This window comes from Cololabis saira, chromosome 15, assembly GCF_033807715.1.
Source record: "Cololabis saira isolate AMF1-May2022 chromosome 15, fColSai1.1, whole genome shotgun sequence".
Classification (NCBI taxonomy): domain Eukaryota; kingdom Metazoa; phylum Chordata; class Actinopteri; order Beloniformes; family Belonidae; genus Cololabis; species Cololabis saira.
Window position 1 is genome coordinate 13,715,312 of NC_084601.1, and position 19,060 is coordinate 13,734,371.

A 19,060-nucleotide genomic window follows, 5' to 3' on the forward strand; every position below is an offset into this window, starting at 1 on the left:
TCAGTGAAACACATGGCTCAAGTTTAAATGTGTTATGTGAATAGTACGTCTTATGTTTCCTCATTCTTCAAAATAATGAAGTCACAGTTTTTTTTTTAACTGTTTTTTTCTTTATCATTTGGCGGCAGATCCAAGTGGATTTGAGCAATGATATCTCATGTTGAGAGGTCACACCCTTACAAAAGGATATAAAAGTAAGCCTCGGAGGACTCTTGGAAACATTCTCCAGAGGAGATAACCTTCAGCCCTCGACACTTCTGAATGCTTAACACCTGTTATAAACAAGGTATGAAAATGTTGCTGTTCTTCTTGTTGTGCCTGGTTCTGGGTGCTGTGTCTCCATCGAAGGAGCAGGAGGTGAAGCTGCAGGAGGTGAAGCTGCAGGAGGTGAAGCTGCAGGAGGTGAAGGAGCAGGAGGTGAAGCTGCAGGAGGTGAAGGAGCAGGAGGTGAAGCTGCAGGAGGTGAAGGAGCAGGAGCTGAAGCTGCAGGAGGTGAAGCTGCAGGAGGTGAAGGAGCAGGAGGGGAAGGAGCAGGAGGTGAAGCTGCAGGAGGTGAAGCTGCAGGAGGTGAAGGAGCAGGAGGTGAAGGAGCAGGAGGTGAAGCTGCAGGAGGTGAAGCTGCAGGAGGTGAAGCTGCAGGAGGTGAAGCTGCAGGAGGTGAAGCTGCTGCGAGGCGGCTGTCCCATGTTCTGGTACAACTTCAACGACCGCTGCTACAAGTACGTCGCTGCACGGATGAACTGGGCCAATGCAGAGCTCCACTGTTTGTCACAAGGAGCCAACCTGGTGTCCATCCACAGTCAGAATGAAGAGAACTTTGTCAAATCGCTGATCAAAAACTTTGATCATTTTGAGGGGGAGACCTGGATCGGACTCACTGACGCTCAGCAGGATGGATCATGGTTCTGGTCTGATGGATCCAAACTCAGCTTCAACAACTGGAACTCAGGAGAGCCAAACGGATGGTGGAAGGAAGCGTGTGTTCACACCAACCGGGGAACACCTAAAAACTGGAACGATGTACCCTGTTCAGTAGAATATGCTTTTGTTTGTAAAACACGTCCACTTTTCTAGTGTGCAGAAGCTGTGTCCGAAATAACTCTGTAAGATGTGTTGATCAATTACATTTGATTCATTTTGGATAATGATCATTCAAAATAGTGAAATCATCACAAATATTGAAAGGTTTATGAAAAGACAATCATCCAATGTACATTCTTCAGGATAAAGGAAATAGAGTTTGAATTTTCTCAGAATGTTACTCTTCATTCCAATAAATAAGTCAAAGACAAGTTATTTGTGAAATGTATAAAGAAAAAAAGAAGGTCTGGATTATTTTCCATCTTTTTTTTTCAATAAATGATTGAAATGCTTAAATTGAATGGTCTCTGGTCATTTCCTTCTACGAGTACAGAGGAGTGTACTTCATGCGCAGTTTATGCTGCCGCTCCGAGCCCACTACTCGACGCCGAAGAGGAAAAAAGAAAGTGTTCTTTCTTTCACGGGTAGCCTACGTGCGCGCATGTTGTTCACTTTTAATTATGGTTCTGCGTCACACCAACGCAGAGCCTACGCCGTAGGGTTCGGCGTAGGGTGGATTTTATCATATGGGGACAGATAATTTGTTCTGATTACAAATAATATAATATATTACAAATAATAGCAGTGACCAAAACACCTGCAGAAATACTGCAGGAATGACATAGCAGCAGTTAAATGCAGCCTTCTGTAAGCTTTACATATCCACTGGACTTACATCAAAACACAACAATAAAAAACAGTTTTCTGAACTTATCAATATGACTCTGTCCTTCACAGGATAAGTAAAATGGATCACTGCAAAAACTCAAAATCTTAACAAGAATATTTGTCTTATTTCTAGTTAAAATGTTTCATTTTAGTAAAAAAAATCTCATTACACTTAAAACAAGACTCATCACTGGAAAAAACAACAATTTTCACCTGTTTCAAGTAGATTTTCACTTGAAATAAGTAGAAAAATCTGCCAGTGGAACAATATTTTTTTGCTTGTAACGAGAAGATAAATCTTGTTTAATTTTTATTTTTTTTACATTTATCGTATTTTTAATATTCTCTTTTTGGGGGGGGGGGGGGGGGGGGGGGGGGGGCTGGAGGGAGGGGCGCTGGCCAGGAGTGCGAGGGCCCGATCAACAATAGTATAGAGAGAGTCGCCGAAGTTGCATTCTGGGACGCGGCGGCCATGCTGGACGAACGAGAATGTAAACAAACCACCGCAGTACCAGTGTAGTAGCAGAGTGGTAGCAGTGTTGTTGCACGGAGAGCAAAAAAAAAATGTTAAAATCTCAGAAAAGAAGTGGTATTTACCGGGATACCTTAATCAAGGAAGCCAGGGACCGGTATTTTGAAAAAATTGTTTTAATTAACAGTTTGGATCCGTACGAAATCCCTGCTCCGACGAGGATTTACTGCCAACGTTCTGCACGACCGACGTCTTCGCCTACCTTGTTTGCGGTGTGAGCGGCTACACTTCAGAGCAGTTCCGTTGCTATAAGTCGTTGGGGTCTCATGTGCAGTTCACTAATGGATGGTGCAGGAGCTTGAGATCATAAAGCCAGTCAAAGGTAAGCTGCGCTTCATTCTAGCAACTGTTAGTGCTTTGTTTGTAGCAGCATGCACACGTGTGCTCGTAACTAGGTGTTACAAAAGTGTAGTTAAGGTATATAAACTAATATTCAGACGTTATACTTTACTGTCATATATATAAATGTCATTTATAGGTCATGTATATACATAGTCCTGCTAGTGAGTGGCCACTACAATGTTTGGTTTCCTGCATAGAATGATACACAATGAAGTGCTGTCCTTCTCTGTCGTGACATTTTCAAGACTACCATATGTGTGTATATATATATATATATATATATATATATATATATATATATATATAAACAGTAAAGTGTTACTTTAGTATTACTGCTGCTTTCTACAGGTTTATGACAAATGAACTAATGTATGTTCATTTATGTCTCCTCTTAGGAGAGCTGATTGAGAGGATTGCTCTGGACCGAGCCATCGATGACAACACTCCCAGGCCTGGCCTACGGACGCCAGCCAGCAGACACAAGCCCCAAGCCACACTGGACAATTTGTCATTCTTGCAATATGTTGTTTTCAATATTTTTAGATGTACAGTATGTTTACAACTGATACCTGTAGTCACACAGTTTATTCAAAGACAATAAGAAATACTGTATATTATATAAATATATATATAGTATTGATACCTATTTATTTATAAGAAACATGGATATATACTATTATTATTGAAATAATTGCACTACCTCCATTGTTTACTTGTATCTATTCTTGCAATATGTTGTTGTTTTCAATATGTTATTGTATAGATACCTATTTAATTTTGGTATTGAAAGCATTTATATGTAACATGTATATTTATTATTGCAATATAAGAAATTGCACTACCTCCATTTTTTAAATTGTAACAATTTTTTAAGCATTCAAATTGCACTAGGTTCTGTGTTCTCAGGTTGCAATACTTTCAAATAAACACTTCTTGTTTTTGCACATCAAACTGTTATTTCTCCTTGTTTATAAGACATATGCATTTAAGTATGTTTATTGTGAAGATTGTGGGTATGGATGCGACAGACACTTATGGCTGTATTTCAGACACATTTATTTCAGTGTGGGTTTTAGCATCACTCATTTTTGCAACACAGGCTAGAACACCCATGACAACTTCGAGGTGTGGAAGTCCAGTGTAGTACTTCACTTTGTTGATGTCATCCTTCAGGAAATGTTCACCCATTTTCCTCTGACCGAGCTCCCGTTTCAGGGCCCTGTTCTCTTCCAGCAGCCGCTTGATTTCATCCTGCCGACGATGACAGAAGTCACATTCTGTCAGCGGTCTCTGGTCAGCTCCATCGTCTACTGGTGCTGGTGTCTCCACTGTGGATCAGATAAGATATAGTTTATTCTGAAGGAAATCATTAGAGCTAAATGTGCCACATACAGCTGCAACAAAAACAAGATATGGTCTTGTATCTGCTGGCTCTGTAAGGCTTACCTGCTGGAAGAAGGTCATCCATAACTGTGTCATCCATCGCAGGTGTACTGTCAGTCCTCCGCCGTTTTCTCCTTCCCTTCTCTCATAGCGTGCAGTCGATGTGACATTTATCTTAGTGTGGCCCAGGTTGAGAGATGGGGCTCAGTCTGGGTGGGAGCTGTACATTTCATTTGCTGGTTTTCCTGGTAACACAATCAAAATTATCATCCCAAAACATAAGTCTTGAAAAAATATAGAACCTTAATGTTATGTTATGTTATGATAGGAACACTTATTTGAATGGATGTGCATAACATAGATGTGGCACTCATAGTCATGACAGGGCACCTGTAATGACTTTATGATTTCTTACATGTCATGATTATGAGTGTCACGTCTATGTAATGCATAGTGTTAGCCTTATGACTGCCTTTACGTGTGTTTGTGTGCGCGCTTCTATGTGTGTGTGTGTGGTGTTGCAGTTGAAGGAGAGACAATGTATAAAAAGATAATCATACAGCATCTTTAACTTACCAGAATGAAAATGCAGGGAGCAGACTCTCATTGACATCGGGATAGTGTGGAAGGTTATATTTGGTCGTCTTACAGCCAAGCGAGCCGACGACTGTTTGTTATCTCAGACGTTTGGAGGTTCTGCCTCCGAGCAGGAACCGGTGAAAAGTTAAACCATTAGCGATTTTTCCCCCCACGTCTGTTATGTGTGGAGCTGCTGCTGCTACAACACAGCAACAGGCTACCAGGGTTTACAGAATAATGTAAAGTAACGATTTCACGTAAAACACGACGAAGAGGGAGCACGTCTGTGGTCTGTACGCGGTGCGTAGTGGTCTGAAGAGCTGCTAATGGTTCGTCCAGCATGGCGGCTGCCAGGTGATGACGTAGATTGCGACTCTCTCTATCCACCTTATTCCTGGAGCCTCTACTGTAGAATTCTCTGTGGGAGTAACTTCCGGTTAGCCGCCGGAAGTTCCGTAACGCCATTGACTAACCATGGCAGCTGAGCATGAACAGCGGTTTATTTTAAAGCAATTTGCTTTCAATCTAGCAGAGAAGTTACGGTTTTGTTTTCTGACATTTAATGTTTAACATGTTTATCAACCGTAGCATTTACTAAAATGTCCTTGCGGAGCTCGGGTACGTCGTTTTGTGGAGGAAAACCTGCATCATACTTTGTGGCTCGGATCCGACAGACTGCCGGAGGAGACACGGGAATCCTCAGAGGATTGACAGGAATGTCATGAGAATATCAGGTATGATTTCAGGTTAATGTCATGAGAATATCAGGTATGATTTCAGGTTAATGTCATGAGAATATCAGGTATGATTTCAGGTGTATGGAGGACACAGCATTGTAGTATTTGTCCGGTAATGACAACCTTTAGTATTATTTATTATTATTTTCTGTGCAGTTAAAATACAAAGTGTGTTTATGGCACGGACTGCAGGGCAGCATTAGAATAAAAATACAATAGTTTCACTACAGACATGTTGATAAGAAAAAAGTTTTTTGTTAATTAAGTTTTAAATCTTAGCTGTGATCAGTACTCGAGTTGTAAAAAAGAAATCAGGGGGGATGGTGGATTTTATCATATGGGGACAGATAATTTTTGCTGATTACAAATAATATAATATATTACAAATAATAGCAGTGACCAAAACAGCTGCAGAAATACTGCAGGAATGACATAGCAGCAGTTAAATGCAGCCTTCTGTAAGCTTTAAATATCCACTGGGCTTACATCAAATACATCAAAACACAACAATAAAAAACACTTTTCTGAACTTATCAATATGACTCTGTCCTTCACAGGATAAGTAACATGGATCACTGCAAAAACTCACAATCTTAACAAGAATATTTGTCTTATTGCTAGTTAAAATGTCTCATTTTAGTAAAAAAATCTCATTACACTTAAAACAAGACTCATCACTGGAAAAAACAACAATTTTCACCTGTTTCAAGTAGATTTTCACTTAAAATAAGTAAAAAAATCTGCCAGTGCAACAAGACTTTTTTTGCTTGTAATAAGAAGATAAATCTTGTCCCACTGGCAGATTTTCTTACTTATTTCAAGTGAAAATTTACCTGAAACAGGTGAAAATTGTCACATTTTTCTGGTGATGACTCTAACCAGAATGTTAAATGTAAATGTTGAAATAGCAGTAAAACCACTTTCATTGATGAACTGACATAAGGGATGTAAAGGGGGGGTGGCAGTTTTACAGGGGGATGATTTGGACCGTTTTTATTTCAGGGTGGGGATGCCATCCCCCTCATCCCCCCTCAACTCCAGTACTGGCTGTGATAATGTACTGGTATTTTCCTAAACTTCTGGAGGGCTTAGGTGATGTGGTTGCAGGTGGGTCTTCCCCCAGGTACATTTGATGAGGGGGCTGGGGGTGTTATAGTGGTAGGGAAAACCCTAATGTATCATATCTTATCTTAATAATTGTGTACTGTATTGCTCCCTCAGATGAGCCTGACCAGATGGATCAGAAGGAGGAGCTGTGATCAACACCAAAGCTTCCTGTGATGCCCAAACACAGTGGTCAGACCCAGGGATGGAGGACCACACCTATTCTATTATTTACGTGCTGGAGATGAGGTGATGGGTGACTGTGGTTTCACAGTTAGAGACTTGCTGGAGGAGCGTAGGGTGAGGCTAATCATTCCAGCATTCACAGGTAAAGGATGCCAGCTGACCAGTGAGGAGGTCCCTTACACACGCCGCATTGCTCATGGCTGCATTCATGTTGAATAGGGGTGTAACGATACACTAATCTCACGATACGGTACGATACACGATATTGAGGTCACGATTACGATACGATATTATAGCAGTATTTTTTTAACAACCTTGAATGAGGAACATATGACTGGAAAAAATGGTATTTTATTTGAAAGACACAAAATACAAAACAATACTGTGCGTTTGCCCTATTGTTACAGTTTGTAATGCTTTATAACTGTTTAAATTTTAAAGAGAAAGCCAGGACAACCATTTTCACAAACTGAACTAAAAGTAAATGTCAGGTTTGCATTATGCATCTTCAGTTTCATACAAGTACAAATATTTTGCCATAAACTGAATAGTTTCTCTCATGTATGATTTGACCTTTTTCTTTTCCAGAAATTTAACAACAAAAATTAAATAGATAAATAAAAATAAATAAATACATACAATTTGACATCATAAAAAAGATTGATTCATGCTCACCTTATAAGTGTAAGAGGAGATTTATTTTTGTTAAGAAGGTTATTTTGGTAATTCAGGGTTCATTATTTTATAAATATATTCTTTATATTCTGATGTAAATCGATACGCCTCAGTACGGCACTAGGTGCTGTGTTGATGTTCTAAAATCCTACACTGTTGAGCGGACATTAAAGTACACTCCAACTCGGAAGAAGTTTTCCCGTGTTTATCCTACTCACGACCCGAAAAAGGTTTAATTTAATAAGGTAAGGCTTAACTCTACACCAGACTTAAAGGTTCAGAGCTCAAAACCCCCAAGAGTCCCGTGATCGGGACTGCAAAAAGGTACTACTTTCTTCTGAGCGTAGTAGGATTTTGGTCCGCGGGTCGAAGCGCGGTCGGATGCACGTTACTAGTCAACACAATAGATTAATATTAATAATCCAATATCGCGATACACCTTGTCACCTCCACGACACGTTTCGTGGCGTTTTTGTATCGCGAAATTTCGTGGCACGATATATTGTTACACCCCTAATGTTGAATAAGGAACCTGAAGGTGTACAAGATTCTTTCTCAAACAGGGCCAATTAACTTTGTGCCCAAAATTGACAAAATGCTCAAGATTTGTGCTGGTTTAGTGAATTTAAGAGCTGAGTTTATTTCAAGTGAAAAGTGAGAAGACATTTAATATTGCACTTAAACATACTTACATATTTCATTCATTTAACATTTTCTGAAAACAATTTAGGTACCGTTACACTTACAGTATCTTTAACACATAACTCTCAACAGGTTAAGTGCTGTATGTAGTTTGTAGAGCTGCACTTACATATTTCATTCATTTAACATTTTCTGAAAACAACTGAGGTCCAGCTGCAATTGTTATTTTTTTGAGGAAATAAAAGTCCAAATATTGTGATTTCAGCTTGTCAGGTGTGAATATTTTCTGGTTTCTTAAGTCCTCCGACAGTAAACTGAATCTCTCTCACTTAAGACACAAATGTAATGTGCTTTTGTTAAACAATATTTTTGTGTTAAAATGTTTTGATTCATGTCCCTATATTGTATGTCCTAATATGTCAGGAGGGGATCTTTCAGGTTGTGTTTTTAATAAAACTGAAAACAAAAATGAAGTCTGTTTTACTGTTTTCCCCCTAGCTTTATACAGAGAGGCAGAGCTGAATCTTCTTTGTACCAAATTCATCTACAAATGAATTGAAATGAAATGTGGAACTCCAGGTGCTCAGTTGGTGTCCAGATAACCAGCTTGCAGCCCCTGGCACGTCACTGCCAGCTGGACCTGAAAGAATAAATATAAAAGATGGCTTACAGTTTGTCTTAATGTAGGTTCACAAGTAGCCTACCTGTCACATTAGTTCATAGATTATAAGCAGTACTCGAGTTGTAAAAAAAAAGAATCAGGGGGGGTGGTGGATTTTATCATATGGGGACAGATAATTTGTGCTGATTACAAATAATATAATATATTACAAACAATAGCACAGACCAAAAACACCTGCAGAAATACTGCAGGAATGACATAGCAGCAGTTAAATGCAGCCTTCTGTAAGCTTTAAATATCTACTGGGCTTACATCAAATACATCAAAACACAACAATAAAAAACACTTTTCTGAACTTATCAATATGACTCTGTCCTTCACAGGATAAGGAAAATGGATCACTGCAAAAACTCACAATCTTAACAAGAATATTTGTCTTATTTCTATTTAAAATGTCTCATCTTAGTAAAAAAAAATCTCATTACATTTAAAACAAGACTCATCACTGGAAAAAAGAACAATTTTCACCTGTTTCAAGTAGATTTTCACTTAAAATAAGTAGAAAAATCTGCCAGTGGAACAAGATTTTTTTGCTTGTAATAAGAAGATAAATCTTGTCCCACTGGCAGATTTTCCTACTTATTTCAGGTGAAAATTTACTTGAAACAGGTGAAAATTGCCAAATGTTATTTTCTGGTGATGACTCTAAATGTTGAAATAGCAGTAAAACCACATTCATTAATGAAATGACATAAGGGATGGAAAGGGGGATGATTTGGACCGTTTTTATTTCTGGGGGGATGCCATCCCCCCTCATCTCGAGTACTGATAAGTAACAATATTTACCCACCTGGAGGAGTATCCACTTTGCCCATTGGGAAGAATGAGATACTTCTCATCTTCTAAGCATTTCTTCACTTCTTCAGGTCGTCCTCCCATCCCTCAACAGCAGGAGGCAGAGGTGAGATGATATTGTCCCGTTTGAGCTGTGACAGGTGGTGTTTCCACATGTTTTATATCCCCGACGCTCGGAGAAAGAGGGTTAACGCGTTCACTCAGCATGTAAACAAACGCTGGTTGGGGCAGCACCGGAAGTAGCTCCCACAATTCGCGCAAAGCCTCATGGGCCGTAGGAATAAGGTGGATTACGGCCAGGCCCCCAGTCTCGCGCTCAGCAGGCACGCCGATTTTTTCCAGTGGCCAGCCGCGGTACTGCAACAAAAAATCCCATGGGGCCCAGAAAGCTTTTTTCCCATAGACCGCAATAGTAAAAGAGAAGCCTCTAAAACTGTTCACAGGACACCTCCAGCTGTAATCACCACCAATTACTAATCTTTGTATTCTATATTTTTAAGTCATGGACTTTATATCCGTCAAAAATGTTTTATAACGGCCAGAAAAGTCAAAGAAAAGTCTCTTTCTGGGCGTGACGTCACGGCTGTGCCGTGCACTCGCAAAGCGCGGTCGTGTGTGTCTCGGGAACGAGGATGGCTGAAACTAAGCCGTTCGGCGGAATAATCACTCAGAAACACATTGCATTGCCAATTTGCACCAAACAGAAATGTTTAATAGCAAGAATAATAATGGTTTGTCATTCTTGTACTTAAACATTTCCGTTGTAGCCAACGGTGTATGGTTTGTGAAAATAAGATATCAGGCAGGAATAACACAAATCTAAGACCCTGTCCACACGTAGCCGGGTATTTTTAAAAACGAATATTTCCCCCCCTCCGTTTATAAAAACATTTGCATCCACACATAACCGAAGATCTGCGTTTTCGACCACATTCATAAGCATTCTAATGATCCTGTAGATCATCTGCGGCTCCGCGGAGGCGCAGGTGTGGGTGTTTCCACTGAGATCCTCCTGCACACACACACCTAACGCACTTCAAATATGTATTCTTCTGTTGCTCTTTCATTTGGAGGCAGCGCCCTGCACGGGACTAAATGAGGGTCAATATTAACAAAATGAGCTTGTGGCGTGAGATCCCCACCTCACAATAAAACTGACCTCCATCAGGTTTGAGCAAACGTGCAGGGAGAGAGATGTGTCGTAGTTGTTGCGACGGTGCCGTGGAGTTTTAGATGTCATGTGTTTAACATCATCTTAACCCTTAATCCTCAGCTTATTTTATGACAGTGCTCCCGGGGAAGCTGCACCTCCGCAGCTCCGCGGGCACTGCGAAGCCGGGCAGTGCCCGCAGGGCAGTGGGCAGTGGGCAGTCCGCGGCTCCGCGGCTCCTACGCCGTAGGGTGCGCGGAGCCGCGGAGCCTACGGCGTAGCCTCTGTGTAACGCAGTAAATTAACCACATTTAAACATAATATTTGACATATTTAAACATAATACTTGACAAAACTTGTAATACAAAAAATATTTGTCTTAATGTAAGTAATAAACTTGGGAAGTTTCATGGTGATACCTGCTATTTACATTTTTACCCTATTTTAGCCTATTAACCTGGGGTGTCTCATCTTAAATAAAAATGACTCGTTTTATCTTTAATTAAAAAAAACACACAAATGAACCATGTATAGTCTATAACCATGACTTTGAGAACAGCATCGGTTGATTTGCCCTATAAATCCCTAATTTCATTGTGTACATCTATCATTACCGATCTGAAGGACTCATGAGCGCGCAGCGCTTGTCCAGAGCGCGCAGCGCTCGTTCACATTGCCCCGGGGCATGATGGGAGGCCCCAGAGCATCATGGGAGGTGACTCAACTGCGCATGCTCTATGGGCCCGTGTACCAGGAAGTAAACCAGGAAGTCAGAAATTTTTTCGGCGGATGCGCTGGGTGAGCAAACTCCATTGAAATGAATGGGCGGCCATTTTCGATCCGGTATCCAGTTATATAATACATCCATGATTACGGCTGCAGACCATGGGCTGCAGACCCGGAAGCAGCAGATCTGAGCAGCAGATCTGAACCGCAGTTCTAGACGTCACAGAGCCCCCTACTGGATGACTGTAGAACTGCAACTAGTAGAACTGCACTGCAACTAAATCAGCGTTCCATCTTAATAAATATATGAAGATTTAATTGATAATGAGGCATGGAGCTTAAATATGAAGATTTAATTGATAATGAGGCATGGAGCTTAAATATGAAGATTTAATTGATAATGAGGCTCAATATATGAAGATTTAATTGATAATGAGGATGGAGCTTATAATTACAGAACTTACTTCCAGGGTAAACGGCAGGGATTCGTAGCTCATTCAGCACTATTTCAGATGTCATTTGTAGAGCATAGGTCTTTGCTGGTAGGCTCTTTTTTTTGTGGCAAGAGATTTAGATCATAGGCAGCACCAGTAGGTGCAGTTAAGACTGTTATCAAATTAAGGTGAAATTTTAAATTATTTCTTTAAATCATGAATGAGGCAATATCAAAAAATTAGTCTTTACTTGTCTTTAGCCTAATGACAATAAATATATATTTAAACACTTAGCAACCATAAACATCATAGATAATGTCGTGATTGAGGCTTGGTATTTTACCATGTCTCTGCAGGACTGTTATATGCACAGAATTATAAAGGTGTTGCAATTGCGTGAATATGAAAATAGACTGGGACAGAGAAGATGACAACTGTCTTGCCACTGACAGAGAGGACTAAGATGTGGCGTTTAGTGGGATATATTACACCCAAAACTTGAACAGCATTGATCAAACCCACTACAACATAGTGTATTTGGGGTATTTGGGTAATTGTTAAAAAAAGAAATAAAGAAATAAAAACATTTTGATATACTGAAACGGTAAGTATGGTAGTATTAAGTCCAAAATTCCCAAACAGAACAATATAACATTTATTTAACAATATAACTTGGGGTAAACAATTAGAAATAAAAACACTTTGATATACTGAAATGGTAAGTATGGTAGTATTAAGTCCAAAGTTCCCAAACAGAACAATATAACATCCGAGTTTCAGCAAAACCTTGATGAAGCACTTTAACCCTTCTCTGGAATGAGGATCAGACTAATGAATGAATGTAAATGTTACAAGATAAAAACTGTTAAATTATCCTTAAAATATTAATAAAAGGTAGACTTTTTGACTACATATCTATTAACTAAACTCTAATTATTTGACACACCGACTCAATCTACAAGTTTGAAAGTGTTCACTGAAAGCAGTGTGTTTTTGACAGTGTAAATTTAAGTGCAGGCTCATTATCATCCTCATCCTGAATCTCCCTGTCTCATTGCACACGACCACTCAGACTCTTATGCAGTCCCTAAGGTATAAATGAAGAGATTATGAATGTTATCTACAGTATTTAAACGTCTCCTCTGGGAACTTGGCAAATAAATGGATGTTAAACGTATGAATAAGACATCTGGCTTCACAAACATCCCTCGACTACATTTTAAGTAACTATTCTGTCACTTTTCCTGCTTTGATCAGCTACAATAGAACAATCAATATTTCCCAAAACCTCTTATTAGTTCACTGCAGTGCAGTGTGGTCTGAATACGCCTTTTCCGTTGTTGCCCCCAGGCTCTGGAACAAGCTCCCCGTCAAGATTCAGCTTATTTCTGACCTCTGCATTTTTAAATCTAGGCTAAAAACCCACCTATTAAAGATGGCTTTTAACACCCTATAATGAAACTTTTATCTTCTTAGATTTTGTTGTATGTTATTCTTTTTATTGATTTATTGTATTTGATTGTTTTTATTTGTCTTCCTTTTTATCAATTACTTGCTGTAAAGCACTTTGGCACACTGAAAGGCTGTTGTAAAGTGCTATATAGATAAAGTGCATTACAGTACATTGCATTTCTGCAGAGTTTCATCAATGATTTCATGAATAACTTTGACCCTTTACTCTGGAATTAACTCATTGATCTCCTCACTTTTATGATACGATAAGAATAGCAAGCGATAATGTTCTCCTGAAAGTCCTCATTTAAACTGCCAGGCAGGAAGAATTTGTATTTTCTTGTTTTTATTTTTGAAGCTCAAGTTGAAGTTAACTCTCCAGCTGAATGGATCTCCTCTGTCGACAGACAAATACATTAAATTCTGTATAAAAGTTTATTATAAAAGATAGCTGACTTAGCATGAGGTAGACCAGAGGCAGGAGTAGCAGCAAACCCTTATGCTTATCTGAACGGTGACCTTAAGCATCATGAACAGCATCTATGAATAAAATGTCATTAGCAAACTAGAATCCTTTAAATATAAACCAAAAACACTGCACAAAGCAGGACAGACAAAAACAAACAAAACTACCAGAAGTCTAAAGGAAAAATTATGCCCTGACAAGCACAGAAGATGAATCAAACAAAACATGAAAAGAGACCATAAAGGAAAACAAAGCATTACACACATCCTTCTGCTAAATTGTAAGTAGTGGGACCATTCTGTAACTTTTAATAAACTTTGCAATAATGATAACATTTATAATTAAAGTTATTATTATTATTATTATTATTATTATTATTATTATTATTATTATTATTATTTTTATCGGACAGAACACAATTTGAGCTCATTGTACTGCAGTGGGGTGTTTTTGTTTTCCCTGACATCCCCCCAGAACCTCTGAGGGCTTTATGATCAAAAAGATTCTGAAACAAATTTGCCTGTATAAATAAAAGGGTTTTTATTTGTGGTTTCTCCGAGTTTCAGCAAAACCTTGATGAAGCACTTTAACCCTTCTCTGGAATGAGGATCAGACTAATGAAAATCTTCTTAGATTTTGTTGTATGTTATTCTTTTTATTGATTTATTGTATTTGATTATTTTTATTTATCTTCCTTTTTATCAATTACTTGCTGTAAAGCACTTTGGCACACTGAAAGGCTGTTGTAAAGTGTTATATAAATAAAGTGCATTACAGTACATTGCATTTCTGCAGAGTTTCATCAATGACTTCATGAATAACTTTGACCCTTTACTCTGGAATTAACTAATAGATATCCTCACTTTTATGATACGATAAGAATAGCAAGCGATAATGTTCTCCTGAAAGTCCTCATTTAAACTGCCAGGCAGGAAGAATTTGTATTTCCTTGTTTTTATTTTTGAAGCTCAAGTTCAATCTACAAGTTTGAAAGTGTTCACTGAAAGCAGTGTGTTTTTGACAGTGTAAATTTAAGTGCAGCCTCATTATCATCCTCATCCTGAATCTCCCTGTCTCATTGCACACGACCACTCAGACTCTTATGCAGTCCCTAAGGTGTAAATGAAGAGATTATGAATGTTATCTACAGTATTTAAACGTCTCCTCTGGGAACTTGGCAAATAAATGAGTGTTAAACATAAACATCCCTCGACTACATTTTAAGGAACTATTCTGTCACTTTTTCTGCCACTTATTCTTTTTCACTTATCCACACAGATAATCACATGAACACACACACTGTTTCTTCTTGATGTAATTTTGTAATAAAAAGACAAAAATCCCTTTAAAAGGATAGTCAATAATATACTGTAATTTAAATAAAGAGAACTATGAAGGGTTTGGGAGAATATTAAAAGGACCATTTTTATGTTCTATTTGCAATTTATTTAGATTTATTTTTATATTGCATTTATATCTATCATTTATACTGAAGTTACCAAACATGGTTATATGCCTGGCAAATGCAATTCACCTTTGAATTAATTATAAGAAGATATTCTTTCTATCGATTGTTATTGATTTTCTAATCCTGGTTGACTTTTTTGAACAGTTTTAAACTATGTACAAGTAAAAACTTCAGTGAAACACATGGCTCAAGTTTAAATTTGTTATGTGAATAGTACGTCTTATGTTTCCTCATTCTTCAAAATAATGAAGTCACAGTTTTTTTTTTTAACTGTTTTTTTCTTTATCATTTGGCGGCAGATCCAAGTGGATTTGAGCAATGATATCTCATGTTGAGAGGTCACACCCTTACAAAAGGATATAAAAGTAAGCCTCGGAGGACTCTTGGAAACATTCTCCAGAGGAGATAACCTTCAGCCCTCGACACTTCTGAATGCTTAACACCTGTTATAAACAAGGTATGAAAATGTTGTTGTTCTTCTTGTTGTGCCTGGTTCTGGGTGCTGTGTCTCCATCGAAGGAGCAGGAGGTGAAGCTGCAGGAGGTGAAGAAGCAGGAGGTGAAGCTGCAGGAGGTGAAGCTGCAGGAGGTGAAGGAGCACGAGGTGAAGCTGCAGGAGGTGAAGGAGCAGGAGGTGAAGCTGCTGCGAGGCGGCTGTCCCATGTTCTGGTACAACTTCAACGACCGCTGCTACAAGTACGTCGCTACACGGATGAACTGGGCCAATGCAGAGCTCCACTGTTTGTCACAAGGAGCCAACCTGGTGTCCATCCACAGTCAGAATGAAGAGAACTTTGTCAAATCGCTGATCAAAAACTTTGATCATTTTGAGGGGGAGACCTGGATCGGACTCACTGACGCTCAGCAGGATGGATCATGGTTCTGGTCTGATGGATCCAAACTCAGCTTCAGCAACTGGAACTCAGGAGAGCCAAACGGATGGTGGAAGGAAACATGTGTTAACACCAACTGGGACACACCTAAAAACTGGAACGATATATCCTGTTCAGGAGAATATGCTTTTGTTTGTAAAACATGTCCACTTTAGTGTTGCAGAAGCTGTGTCCGTAATCACTCTGTAAGATGTGTTGATCAATTAAATTTGATTCATTTTGGATAATGATCATTTAAAATGGTGAAATCATCACAAATATTGAAAGGTTTATGAAAAGACAATCATCCGATTACATTCTTCAGGATAAAGGAAATAGAGTTTGAATTTTCTCAGAATTTTACTCTTCATTCCAATAAATAAGTCAGACAAGTTATTTGTGAAATGTATAAAGAAAATAAAAAGGTCTGGATGATTTTCCATCTTTTTTTTCAATAAATGATTTGAAATGCTTAAGTTGAATGATCTTTACGTCCTGACTAATCTCAGGTTTACAGTGTGATATTTATTCAATTTTCTTCATTTTGTAATATTAAAAACTTCCACTGGCTTTTTATCTTACAATAAATGGAAATTAATAATACACTTTGTTGTGGAATTAATATATATCAATATCAATCAATATATCAATATATACCTCTGCGGAAACTTTTGAACCATCAGGTGACTAAAATGTCTGAAGACTGAAATGATGACACTTAAGAAATAAAAACAAGGCAATGGCTAGACTCCAGAGAATTTTATTAACATACATATCAAGAGATTTATGAAGGACTGAGACGAAATAATCAATAGTAAATTTACCAGAGCAGAGCAAAATGCTTTAGACAAAATATATGGTTCTCGTAACAAATCCTTACAGCTGCATAGGACAGCAAAGCCAACCAAGAATATTCAGACACAGTTTTTTTGTCCTAACAAGAACTGAATGTACTCACAGTGAACTCATAAGTGGAGCAGAATAACAGGGTAAATGATTATGAAATAACAGATTTCCATCATACACTCAATAATAATCAGTCCACCTTTTTACTGATTCTGTTGAACTACGATTCAAAAACAATGTCTGATTTTCACATAGTTGGAAGTTATCGTTTTAGCTTAGTCAATATCCACTCTATGGCCCGGTTTCACAAGGCTTATATCAAGCCAGGAGTAGGCCTAAGTCAGACTAGTAAAGCTAGGTCATTTAAGTGGCTTGCATGAGCGTGGCTTACATTTGTCTTAATTAGTCCCAGACTGTGGAGTCCTGGGGTCCGTTTCACAAAGCAGGTTCAACAAACACTGAGTTTAATCCTGAACTCTTAGTTGATCTACTCTGAGATCGGAAACTCTGAGTTTTCGGTTCCAGAACAGCGGATTTGAGGTAATTTACTCAACTCTAAGTAGTTTCACCTGGAGTTAAGCGCGAGCGTGAGGGAAATAAAAAGCCATCATCAGTAGAGCGCTGATACAAGGATTCACCATGGCAACCGGCGACACAAAAGAGCGACATACGTTTTCTTTTTTTTCTTTTTAACTTTATTTATCTTTTCAATTTACAAAATCCCTTTGAGGAAACGTTAGTTTGCATCTGAAGATCCACATACTTCACGCCACTGGAGTTAGAAGTGTTAATACGTGCATATGGCGATTATGAGAGCATATTTTGAAAAAAAAAATGAAATTTTATTGTCAATTAGATCAGGGCCGTCAATTGGGTACGGCAGCTGCCACACCTCGGCTTCAGGGGAGAATGTAAATGTTTTTTTTTTAAATACATTTATGGAATTACTCTGTATCTATTTGTATTGATGTATTCTATTACTTCATACATATAAAATAACTACAAATGCATATCAGAACAACATGATGGATTTCAGTAGGTATTATCTATCCCAACACTTGTACCCCCCCCCCCCCCCCCCCCCCCCCCCCCCCCCCCCTCATATCTTGAAATGTCCCAGCGTCCCTGACGACAGTGGTCACTATCAATCTCTATTTTAGTGCGCTCTGCAGATATAATATATGTCCTGCAATTTTCTTTCTTTTTATTTAAATTGATTTATTTTATTATATTTATGTTACTTATGTAATGACTTATGCACTTCATCCACTTTATGTCTCATACTGTATTTGTTTATTTAATTCCTTGATGCCTGACTGTCCACGGTCAATGTTCTGACTGTAATTGGAACTTTTAAATAAAGTTTTAAATAAAGTTAAAAAAAGAAAGTGCGCTCTGCAGTGTTACTAACTTATAAAAATGAAAAGGAAGCAGACAACCACGCAATTAAAAAAAAAAGAAAGAAGGCAAGTGATGGGTCCAGAAGATATTAACGAGGCTGTTAGCCACTGATGGATTAATTATGCAAGTCCATCTCAAAGTAAGATATAAATCCTCTTATACATCTGTTTAAGGGAAATATTTGACTTTTTTTTACTCTGCCTCTCCTTTTTGCATTTGGACTGTTTGAAGTTAAACTCGGATGTCCCTGTGATATCGTTGCGCTGACATAGTGAATAAAGTGAACGAGTTAAATTGCGTTTGTTAGATAAGCCTTTTCTGCTCTGCCGCTTGCTGTCCGTGGTGCAGAAAACGGATGTGTATTGCGTAAAGGCCCATTGGCTGAATTGACGCGACTGAGGGAGGAGACAGAGAGAAACTCCAGGTTCGCTGAAATAAACCTGGTCCCGACCAGGTTAGGTTCAGAGAGTCTGTTACTACGGTAACTGACCGAGAGCTTAAGTTACCTCTCTTTGTGAAACAGGCTAGAGTTACCTCTCTTTCTCTGGTTTGAGTTACCTCCCTTTGTGAAACGGAAAACTCAGAGTTTCCCTCATTTCAGGGTTAACAGACTCAGAGTTTTCACTAAACCTGCTTTGTGAAACGGGCCCCTGGAGTAAGCTTAAATGAGAACACCTGGGTTAAACCTCATTATCCTAAGTGGGAGCACAGTCTGTTAGCCTAATGGTGCTCATAAAAACCTGGAATGGAATTGAGGACAGTTCTGCTGGAGGGAATTTTGACACCAAACATGGCTGAAGGTAAAAGAACACGCTCATAGAACTTTACTGAGTACGAAAA

The 19,060-nt window shown here is 38.7% G+C and overlaps 1 protein-coding gene and 1 long non-coding RNA gene across 2 annotated transcripts; one reads left to right on the forward strand and one right to left on the reverse strand.

Moving 5' to 3' along the window:
* Nucleotides 1-210: 210 nt before the first annotated feature.
* Nucleotides 211-16,717, forward strand: LOC133461436 (lymphocyte antigen 75-like). Its single transcript, XM_061742347.1, has 3 exons — nucleotides 211-357; nucleotides 538-1,060; nucleotides 15,533-16,717. Exons 1-3 carry the CDS (start codon nucleotides 262-264, stop codon nucleotides 16,147-16,149), a joined length of 1,236 nt encoding a protein of 411 aa, XP_061598331.1. The 5' UTR covers nucleotides 211-261; the 3' UTR covers nucleotides 16,150-16,717.
* On the reverse strand, nucleotides 3,604-4,612 carry LOC133461582 (uncharacterized). The gene is made up of 3 exons (XR_009784193.1): nucleotides 4,583-4,612; nucleotides 4,070-4,251; nucleotides 3,604-3,951 (listed from the first exon to the last, which is right to left on the reverse strand). It is a non-coding gene; the product is annotated as an uncharacterized LOC133461582 (long non-coding RNA).
* Nucleotides 16,718-19,060: the final 2,343 nt, after the last annotated feature.